Source organism: Chinchilla lanigera, unplaced genomic scaffold (assembly GCF_000276665.1).
Source record: "Chinchilla lanigera isolate Chin_1 unplaced genomic scaffold, ChiLan1.0 scaffold00007, whole genome shotgun sequence".
Taxonomy (NCBI): domain Eukaryota; kingdom Metazoa; phylum Chordata; class Mammalia; order Rodentia; family Chinchillidae; genus Chinchilla; species Chinchilla lanigera.
This window is the reverse complement of record NW_004955408.1, coordinates 30,547,370-30,558,902: the sequence shown is the minus strand read 5'-3', so window position 1 is coordinate 30,558,902 and position 11,533 is coordinate 30,547,370. Positions and strand designations below refer to the sequence as shown.

General features: G+C 45.0%; 1 protein-coding gene across 1 annotated transcript in view; it reads left to right on the top strand.

Annotated features, from left to right (window-relative positions):
* Window positions 1-8,807: 8,807 nt before the first annotated feature.
* LOC102008188 (core histone macro-H2A.1) overlaps window positions 8,808-11,533 on the top strand; it is a gene marked incomplete at its 5' end in the record, with an annotated part of 52,565 nt that continues 49,839 nt past the window's right edge. The window contains 1 exon segment of the mRNA XM_005376471.2: window positions 8,808-8,989. Within this exon segment, the coding sequence (XP_005376528.1) occupies window positions 8,818-8,989 (172 nt within the window).

Below are 11,533 nucleotides of genomic sequence, written 5' to 3'. Positions count from 1 at the left end.
CCCGCCCGCGCGGGGTCCCCGTGGTTTTGTTCAGAAGCAAACCCGGAAACCAACTTCTCTTCGAAACGCATCTTCTGCCTGTGCCTGGGCGCTTTTGTGGGAAGGAGACAGCGACGGCCCCTCCCCTGGAGACCCCGGGGCTGGCGCGAGCTAGGCCCAGGACGCGGGAGGCCGGAGGCGCTGGCTGCTCCGCCCGGGCCCGGCCGGCCGGCAGCTGGGGTGCGCGGAGTTGCACTTGGTCGGGCTCCCGCCGGCCGCGAGTGACCGCCCTGGCACAATAAGTCGGGCCCGAGCCGGGGGACGTGGTTGGGCCCGCAAGCTCCGGATCCTGGGGCGGCGGGGGCGGGGCGGGGGCTGCTCTCGGGACTGAAGCCAAGGCCGGGGCAGGGGTGGGGGCTCTCCAGGGATGGGCTGGAAAGGGGCCACGGGGTCCCCTGCTTCTCGCTGGCCTCTGAATCTGCCTTTTGTTTGCTTTGTGGGTGGAAGGTTTGGGGTTTTTCGTTTTGTTTTTTAAGGTAACTCCAGAAGACTCCAGGCTGCCCGAGTGGAAAAGGCCGGCAGGGAAGACGCTCGCCTGGGTGGGGTGGGGTGGAAAGTAGAGTGAGTGTGCATTCTGCTGCTGGCTGTGTCACCTGACAACAGGTGTGTGAGATGCTGCGCCCCACCCCCACCCCTGCAGAGACCACGATCCCTCAAATTGCTGGTCAGGAGGTTGCTTGAAGGGCTCTTTTAGCAAGAACAAGACTTGAGGAAAAAATGTTTAAAGTGAGCGACTTCCCGTATAATCAGCTGAGACAGGCCTTGAATTCGACAATTAAAGTCCTTGTAAGGTTTTAATGATCCAATAAACAGCACAGAAGAATAGACAATTAGAGGGGCACTCCTGCTAGCTTCTCTCTTTTCTAACACCTTTGTGGTTTGAGGTTTTACCGTTAAAAGAGGGGGAAGTGCTTTGTTCCCAGGATCCCTGCTGGGGGATGGGGCTGGGTTTTGAACAGCCTTAGCTTTGTGTGGGAGACTCAAGTTGTGAATGAGGTAGAACCCATCTAACCCACCTGCCACCTATGTCAGGCCGCCTTTAGGGTTCTGGTCTGCCGAGAGGGAGGTGTCATTAAGTCTGAAATAGACACCTCTTGCCCCAGCTATAATTAATACGCTCTGTATACAATTAACTGAAGTGGGGAGCAGCATCTCACTCTTGCACCAGAGACCCCGAAGAGGATGGCTATGTTTTTAAAACTTTTTTCTCAAAAATGACAAAACTCTTCAGACTTCAAATTCTTTCCCCTTCTAGCTTTTCCAAGAGAGCCAACATCCTTCCAACTTCCTTTTGTTTCCATTTATCACTGTCGTTAATGCTTATCCTTAGGTAAAGCATGAGGGGGATTTAAATGAAAATTATTTGGGGGAGGTCTGAATTTAGGGTGAGTCAAATAATTCACATTTTATTAAGCCTTGAGAATTGTCTAGAAATTTACATGTGACATTCTAGTACACAACTATGCCACTGGCTTGGTTTTTACTAAATGGGCCAAGGTCAGGGAGTGGCATAATTCTGTGTGCCTCTGCTTCTGGTTCTGGAGGCCGTAAAACTCAAGGAAAGTCACTCTTTCCTTTCCCATTGTCAGGCTTAGGGTACAGATACACTGGGACCTGCCTGTAATACCTTCAGAGCTAATGGTGCCCCAAGTCACTTAAAGGAGATTTACTTAAACAGAAGCACAAATTAAAAAGGCCTCATAAAGAACCTAGCAAAAGTCTGAATGTGATGTTTCAAAGGGTTGCAGCAGTTTCAGGTTCTTATTTGAATGTTCCCAAGGATTTGTGCCCAGCTTTTCAGAGCGTCACTTCTGAAACTGGGGTTAGCAAAGGGCAGGAATGAATGGGGCCCATACCTGTCATATGGGTCCTTCCTGTATTTTATAGGTGTAGAGGGACACTGGATCCTGTCTTAGCTTTTCTGAGTGAGCCCAAGTGGGTCAAGTCTTCATTCCAAAGAGTTGTATATGCTTTTGCTGGGATCAGTCCTGCCTGGCTGATGTGTTACAGTCTTTCAACAAATATTTCCTGAGAGTAAGGTCTGGTTCAGGCAACGCAGACACAGTATTGATTAAAAAAAAAAAAAAAAAAAAAAAGAATGCCTAGGCCCCACCTTTGAGAACTGACGTTAAAAGGAGACAGGAAAGTGACTGTTAGGGAGTCAGTGCAGGAGGGACAGCAACCTAGCTAGGAATGAACCCATATCTGACACTGAAAGATAAGTAGGGGCATTGAAAGATCAAGTAGGGGCAAGTGGGGCAAGTGTTTGAGGCTTGGGGAACCACACGTACAAATCTTAGAAGACAATAGAAGGCATGTGGGGGACTGCCAGAGGCTCAGGATGGCCAAATTCCAGAGTCAGGTGAGGCTAGTGAGACAAACAAAGCAAGCCAGATCACAAAGGATACTGATCAGAGAACTGCACTAACCTAAGAGCAGTAAGGAGCCACTGAACCACTCCAGGCAGGATAGAGATGTGGTCAGGTATTCTTTCATTCTTATTGGGAATGCTTCCTCTTTAACAAATGCTGAGTGACTTGCAGATGCTAAGCTGGACCGGGGTTCTGCACTCTGAACTCATTTTTTAACTGTTTTCTTGATGGCCTTCCATTGGAGTGGTTATTTTAGAATTTAACAAATGCTGAGTGACTTGCAGATGCTAAGCTGGACCGGGGTTCTGCACTCTGAACTCATTTTTTAACTGTTTTCTTGATGGCCTTCCATTGGAGTGGTTATTTTAGAATTCAGCACAGTCTTTAAAAGGGAGAGAAAGTAAGCAGGAAAGCAAGCAGGGAATGACTTTTGCCACTAAATTGGAGCAAATAACCTTCAGTGCAGCTCAGGAAGCACACCATAGAGCAGTTTTGCAGATATGAAATTTTAGTCCCCAACCAACTTCCCTTAAACTGGTTCGTAGTTGTGATGAATGACTTGTGTTTAGATTTTGGCTTTTCCTGCCACTAAAAACCTAACACATGAATAAGATACATGTGTTGGAACCAAATGCATGGTTAAGGATTTATTTTCCATCTCGCTTAAGCTGTGTCTTCTGTTTGTAATCCCTCAGTTCACTGAGGGTGGACTGTACATTCTTTCATCGTGGCTCATTTATGATTTAGTGTTTAATGAATGGAGAGAGAACTTTTTCCTGATTGGCTACAGTACAAGAATAGGCCTCTGTTCCAAGCCAATCAGAGTGCAGATCTATGAGCCCTGGTTGTGTAGTGTATCCAAGTGCCTCTAGGGACATGGCAGCAATGCCACCATTCATCATTTGGCATGATAGAAATAAATAGAAAAGGATGATGTAAACAGGACTAATGTCCTCCCTTTAGAATCAAGTGTCTCAGGTTTGCCTCATGATTGGAATTGATGGGAAGGTGACAAATGCCTTTGGATACTGGACATTTATCTAACTGCAGAGAAGAGATGGTAGTCCTCCCTTGTCAACAGTGATTTAAGCACTTGATAGCTCAGATTCCTTCATCCTGAGGGCTGTAGCTAGGGAAGTCTAATGCAGCTCCCCAGGAGTTCTAATCAGTATTTTATTCAGGATCAACACGCATATATTCATTGCTTAGATAATAAAAGACTTCACAATTGATCTTTCCAGTGGTCTTATGAATGCCCTAATTGCTTAAGGGCTTTCTTGCATGCAGCATTAACCATTGTCTTACAAGTGTGAGGAAGGTTATTTTCCTCTAGTCTGTATTACTGAACCTTTAGTAGCAAGAGGAAAGGTTGCTGGAAGCATAAAATTGTCACAGAGTCTTAAGCCTATGTGTGACTCAAGACCCAGCTATCAGGGCATTGAAATTCTCCTTTTCTGTGAATCCCTAAGGTAGCTCCACAAGCTCCCTGACTTGACACTCTGGGCACCTACAGCAGTTTGACCAAGTAGGTGTAAATGAATGGTCCTACTGGTCACAGTTCTGAGTCTTTGCCTTTGGAACTGCTGTTGTGTTTGTCAAGGGAACCCCATCCAGTATAAATTCCAGGTAATCAACTGTAGTCTAGCCAGTGTGCTTGACATAACAGTGGTGAGCAGAGCAAATTGGTTCATGCCATCAAGATATAAACAGGAAATGATGATACAGTATAACAAGTGCTAATTATAGGGTAACTGGCTTGAGAATTTATATATAAATTAGATGTAGAGTGGCATTCAGGTTGGAAGGAAGGACTGAAAACTATGTTTGCAGAGTACATAAACTTGAGGAAAAGGAATATAAAAAGATTAGGGTCAGGCAGATGAAAAGGCATTTTTAGCCAGGCCCCAGAGGCTGCAGTAGGCATCTCTACTGGGGGAACTGGGAATGATTCAGCAGAGGACCTCTGGTTGCTAGAAATAGAGATGAGCCAGAGGCCAGCAGTTCTGGGTACTAGATTGTCCCAAAGTAGACCGTGAGAGGAACAGAAGGCACAGGCACATCAGGAATGCAGAGGAGGGAACTTCTTGATGGGTCTACATCTGCAGAGAAGGCACTGGGACCAGTAGATAGGGCTCCTTCAGACAGGATTGGGGAGGGTATTTCAGACTGAGCCAGCTGCAGGTGCTGAAAGATGGAGATGGAAGAGGAGGTGGTTTGCAAGCAGTAGAGTTAGAAGTCATGGCAGGGTATCTCTTACACCTTTGTTCTTCACTCCTACTCTCTTTTCTGGAAATAGAGAGCATCATGTTTTTATATCTGTCCTGTTCACAGAAACCTCACCACTAGTCTAATTCACCTCGGGCTCTAAGGACAGATTGTATTCTCCCAGTCACACCTTGGTTGTTGAGGAGCCTGTGGTCAGAGATTGACTTCTCACTCAGGCCTGGTCTATCTCTTTTGTACAGCCCTTTGCCAACAACTCACTTTGGGTAGGCTTTGAGTTTCTGCAAAGGTTTACATTTATTATGATTAGTTTAACACAGGAGAAGTTGCAGAATATATTCATCTATTTAATTACTGTAACAAAATACAGTGGCACTTCAGTTTGCAAACTTCATTTTTTCCACAATTTTGGATAAGATGACCGCATTAGTGTTGGTGTGTGGAAGGTGGCCGTGGTCGCGTTTGTCACCTGATGCAGAGTTCGTGAACAGAGGCAAAACTTTTGCCAGATGCTTCTGTTCAGGAACCAAACTGTTCACAAATAGAAGTGTTTGTGAACTGAGGTATTACTGTAGCTAGGCTGAGCTACTTCATAAAGCTAAGAGGTTTATTTTGGTGTATAGTTTTGGTTTGGCTTGTGGTTCTTACTGACTCATAGTTGGAGAAATTATAGAATATATTAATCTTTTTTTAATTACTATAACAAAATATCTAGGGTGGGCTGCTTTATAAAACTCAGGTTTATTTCAGCTTATGGTTCTGGAGATGCAAGTTCAAGGGGCCACATCTGGTGATGGCTTTCTTGATGGCAGAGTGCTGAGGTAATGTAGAACATCGGATGGCAGAGATAGAGAGCATATCTGTACATGTGTGTCTCCTCTGGTCTCTGTTCTTCTTTTAAAGCCATCAGGATTCAACATGGGGACCCTTCCTTAATGATTTTATTTAATTCTAATCCCTTTCCCAAGATTTCACCTCTAAACATCATAATTAGATTAAGTTTCCATTCCCTCACTAACTCAGAAAGGGGATTCAGTTTCAGCTTATAAAACCTTGGGAGACACTGGTTTATGTCCAAGCTATAGCAGAGACAGTGACCATGGAGATTGCTTTAATATCAGCCATAGGATTTTCATGCACTACTTAGGCACCAGGGGCACCTACTGACAGAAAGGGGCACCAGGCTACTGCACAATGATAACTGGCTTTACCAGGTCAGACTTCTGGTTGACTGAATGAGGTGCCCTCCTGGATGACAAGTTCAGCAAAGAAGAACACATCTTTGTCATTTTGACCAGATAGTATAGCTGTTCTGTGAATACTGTCAGTGCCCTGAAGAAAGGCTGAATCCCTAGGAAGTCACTTCGTCTACGACGTAGGATTGTCAATCCTCATTTTAGGCTTTCAAGCAGGACAAGGGTCAAACAGCCCCACCAGCTTTGTCTGGTCACTAAGATGATGGCTTCTGGGCCAGCTTTCATACTGGTCTATCATGTGATAGAGATGAGCGTTTCCTTTTTTTTTTTTTTTTTTTCTGAGCAGATAGTATGCATTTTCTAATCTCTCATAATTAGATGTGGCCATGTGATCAAGTGCTAGGTGATGAATCAGGGTCAGTAGTAGTATACCATGCTTTCAGGCCCAACCGTTTACTCCAAGTTATTTTCCCTTCCTGGCAGTCCTGGAAATCAGGCAATGAAGATGTCAGAGTCATAAAATAGGCAGAGTCTGGACCCAGAAATCATTTTATGGAAGAGATGTACCAGCCAATCATGGAAACTTGTTTTAGACTTGTATCAGTCCATTTTCTGTTGCTATAATGAATACCTGAGGCTAGGTAATTTTACAAAGAAGTTTATTTGACTTGGAGTTCTGGAGATTCAAGGATATAATGCCAGAGTCAGCTTGGCTCTAGTGAGCACCTCATAGAGATGGCATCACAATGACGGAAGCACATGGGAGAAGGAAAGATCACATTGTGAGCTAGGAAGCCAGAGAACAACTTGCGAGTTGGGGTAGCCAGTAGTAACTTCCCACTAGGCTCCACCTGTTCAAGGTCCTGTCACCTTTTGACATTGTCACACTGGGACCAAGCTTGCAACACGTGGATCTGTGGGGAACAAACGACATCCAAACAGCAGGACTTTTCATGAATGTGAAATAAGTTTAGGCAGTTAGTTATTATAGCACTCTAACAATACCTTCACTAGTACAAATAATCCAAGAACTGTTCTGCAGAAGAGGGGCTTTTTTCATCTTATACAAATAGTTTTTATTAATTCTAGAGCACTCACTTATTGCCAGGCCCCATACACACTCTAATTAATACTGCCACCAACCTTTTTAGGTCTTTTTAATTATCATCTCTGCTTGACACAGGAAAAAATAGATTCTGAGGGGCCAAAGCCCACAGTTCCAGTAAGTGGCAAAGCCATGATTAGAATCAAGTTACTCTGGCTGTGGACTTGGAGTTATTGATCATGGTGCTCAACAGCCACTTCTCTCACAACCAGTGTCTGTCCCCACATTAGTGCTGGCAGAGCTGCCTGTACTTGCAGAGATCTCTGAAGAGCGGCAGACCTGGCACATGCACCGGTTTCTCTGCCTGCATAGTCATGGGTGATTTTCCAGAGGATGTTTAAAAACTACCACATGCTGCTGGATGTCATGGTGCTGCCAGGCTTAGTCACAATTCTCTTGAAGCTTAGGGAACTGTAGTTAGAAGGTGCAGAAGGAGCATGGGGAATGTTAAAGGAATATGCAAGAGAATCCCCTGGCAGAGAGAAAGACACAGAGCGGATACATTAGAGGAGTCTAACTCTAGACGAGATGTAAAGGTGGTGTTCTGCCAACAGGGTGCAGTGGAGGATCCGTCACTACCCATGGGACCTTTCCTAGGACTCACGGATGGGTTGGGTAACTGCAGTGGCTTGTATCCAGCTGCTGAAAATAGGGATGTGGCTGAAGCAAGTCAAGGAAGGAGCGAGAAGTGAGGAGAGGATTTGCAGATGGGCCTAGAAGAGCTTGGTTAACACTTGTGTGCTTTGGGGCAGGAAGGGAAGTAGGGGCCCGGCTGACCCCCGTAAGGTTTGCATGGTGCATAATGTTGCCACTGATAAGGCTAAAAGAGCCAGAGGTATTCAAGGTACCATGAGACTGACAGTCAGAACACAGCTCTGGGGCCCAGCAGCCAGGTATGCGTGTAGGTAAAGAGGCCAGAGTCACATGTTCACATGGCTACAGTCTGAGGAGGGAAACACAGGAGCATCACTCTTCAGGAGTGTGTAGGCCTTGCCAGGTCCCATACCTCTCTGGAGGTGTACGCTGTCCACTTTCTGCAGAGGTATCCCCAGACACCCAGCAGATCTGCTGAGGAGCAGAGCTGAAGTCTGTTCCAATTAGGAAAGGGCTGAACTTAGTCATCATCCCTGACCACAGGCTTCCCACGCTGAAAGAGGAGACATTTGGATTAAAAGCTCTTGATCCAAAGGTGTTGGGCTGTTGGTCAGTAAAACCCATTTGTAATGAAGCCAAAGACTGCCAGGGAACCAGTGACAGCTCTCCCTTCTCTAAAGACAGGTCCACTCAGGAGGCTGAATGTACTCAGAGGGCCTCTTCTAACCTTACTACACACAGCTCTAACTCTTCCACACTGCTTATGCCTCTGACAGATCAGGGGTGTAAAGAAGAGGCACTGCTTTCTATCACAGAAAGTATTTGACTTTACATCTTTATTGTAAGTGCAAGCGACACAATTTTCTTTTTTCCTGCAAAATTACTAACCTCAGTCTCAAGTGTATGAAAATGCAATTATTAAACAAGTGTGTAGAATATAATCAGGAAATCCCATTTTCTTTTATATGATGAAGCATAAAGGCAAGGCACTTATGAGCAGTCATTGTCAGTATTAACATCTAAATGGGAGTGACCAATAAAATTGATGTCATGGTAATAAAATGTTCAAAGCTGTACCTTTTTTTCCTGGGCCAAGCTGCTGCAGTGAAGTGCATAACTGGGCTCAAAGGCTCAGCAGCTGCACACAGTGATATCTGCTGGCCAGATTTGTGTCTGTAGGGGACAAGAGTGTACTGGGGAAGAAGGGGTGCACTGTCTTCAGTGATCCTGATGAGTGTGTTTCTTGCCTTCACAGTGTGCTTACTGATCCGCTTCCAGGGCCACCGCCATGTCGAGCCGAGGTGGGAAGAAGAAGTCCACCAAGACTTCCCGGTCTGCCAAGGCAGGAGTCATCTTCCCTGTGGGGCGGATGCTGCGGTACATCAAGAAAGGCCACCCCAAGTACAGGATTGGAGTAGGGGCACCTGTGTACATGGCTGCTGTCCTGGAATACCTGACAGGTGAGTGTGCATGAGTCAGCCACGCACACCGGGGGCACAAATGTGGCAGTTCTGGTAACCTCCTGAGGATTGATAGGACTTTTTTCTGTTTGTCTTCTTTTCAGAAAACAAACTATTTCAAACCTATGGAAAAGTTACAAGAATAGCACAATGGTCATTTTCACTTAGATTCATCACCTGTTCACATTTTGCCCCATTTGCTCTCGGTGTGTGTATACATGCATCGCACATGCGTGCATATGGATGTTTCATATATATTTATTTTTGGCTATTACATATTATATAGTTCACTCTGAAATTTCTTCAGTTGAACTACTAATGTTATTTATTAATTTTTTTTTTTCCTTCTCTTAAGATCTGTTTTAGGATCATATGTTAGATTTGGCTATCACGTTTTGCTAGTCTTATTTAACATTGAACATTTCTCCAGGTTTTTTATATTCTGTTTAAATCTCCAACACTGACATATTTGAACATTTCTCCAGGTTTTCTACATTTTGTTTTAAATCTTCCCCAATGTTGATATTTTTGAAGAGCTCAGGCCAGTTGTTTGGCAGAATGTCTTTTTACCTGGACTGGCCTTGAGGTTAGAGATTCAGGTCAACTTAGGCAGGAGAAGCACTAGTGTTGAGTCCTTCTCTGCATCATATCAGGAGACACCTGAAGGGGGTCTCGTCCCATCACTGGGGATGTTTAGTGTGTACTGTCAGGTGGCATCTGTTGGATTTCTGCAAATCTTATGTCAGGTCTTCTACCCAGTGGCTTTAGCATCCTGTGATGATCTTACCTGAATCTATTATTAACACTGTGGTTGTGAAATAGATATTTTCCCATTTCTTTCACTTCTGTATTTCTTGAGTGGCATTCTCTTACAAATAAGAGCTTTTACTCTATCTTTCCCTTCTTTTTATGTTGTTGTACTGTCAGTGTTGGCTCATGGGTTGTTCCATTTAGTGGGTTATACTCCATTTCTGTCATTTTTGTGCTCAAATTATCTCAAATTCCAGCTGGTTCCAATGTCTTTTTTTCTGTATCTCCATCAGGTTCGGTACCTTCCTTTGCTTTCCAACACAGTAAGATTTCACTTTGGATTTTCCTTGCCCCAGTTTTGAAAAGAGCTATCTCCAGGGGTTTCTTGTTCATTTTCACAGATATAATCTTACTTCTAGCTCCATAAAAATTTTGGAGACCAGCTGAAAAGGGAGAGGTGTTACCCTCATTTTTAGTGAGGAGAAAAGTAGGCCTCAAAGCAAAAAGGACTTGCCTAGGGTCATAGATAACCTTTAAGGGGTTGAGAAGACTTGTTTGTCCTGTTCTTTTGTAATGCTTTTACCACTACTGCTTGACACCTGACTGGGTAGGCATTGTATATGTCAGGAAGCATTCCTGATTCTTGCAGCCTGAAGGAGAAGACTTAGCAAGATAAGGTGCTTCTTCCAAAGTGGACGGCCAGGCTGCCAAAGAGTTGGACTGCTCCCTGCTCTGTTGTTAGACCAAAGTCAGTGCCCTCCCTGAGAGCAAACCCAGTCACAAGGGAGGGGCTCATGCTTGTCCTTGTCCCAGCTGTCATGGTATGTGATATTGGCCACAGAGGAGAGTGGAAATGGTCATGGAAACCCATCACTGTGCTGGTAGAACAGCTCAAAATGATTCCTTGCTCTGGCATGTTAAAGAGTAGTTATGAGGAGTGTATACTTTTAAAATTTCATAAAGTTCTTCCAGCAGGATTGTAGTTACTAAATCTGAGCCATTTCCTTGTTCTGCACACAGCACTGGGTTATTGGCATAACTGTTGCCCAGTGCCTGCCTCCCCCAAAGGGCTTGGCCCAGGTGACCTCAGAGAATGTACTGAGTGGTCAGTGCTGTGCTCACTCCTGTGGGTCACTTGTTCAGTTTCCTGATAGGAGAGAGGCTAAGCCCTAGGCTAAAGGTGGTGAGAATGCCTCTCAGAACCATGCTGTACACTCACAGTTCTTACAGAGTGATAGCACTCATCCCATTGAGCCAAGATGTAGGAGCAGATGGATATTTGGAAGGTCTGGGGATCTGTTCACTGTAAATATTGTTTTAGACACCTGAGTTAAAAGTAAAGGTGGTAAACCAAGCCTTTTTCTACTCTGCTCTTTTTTGCTATTATTTTTTTTTCTGAGATCTTTTCTTACTCATTCTCCACACATATTGAGCACCTGCTGTCTTAACATAGAGCTCAAAGCCTAGTCTGAGAGAAGGATAACCAGCCAAACTAGAAGGGTACAGACTATGACAAGGGCCTGGGGTAGGTACACAAACAAGCCAAAGGAGTACCCAGGCAAGCCAGGGGCCAGGAGATCAGCTGTTGAGGGAAGCTTCGTTGAGAGAGATACAAAGGTGTGGGGAAGCATATGGGACCAGATGGCCCTGTGAAGGCTGGAGAGGGGCTTTGCCATCTACTCCTGAATACTTGATGCACCTGAAGAAGCCACAAAAAGCGGGAAATGCAGGAGGCCTGGCCCTTCAGCAGTTTAGTGTCTAGTCAAGAGTGCAACCCAAACATCATGTCCTAAC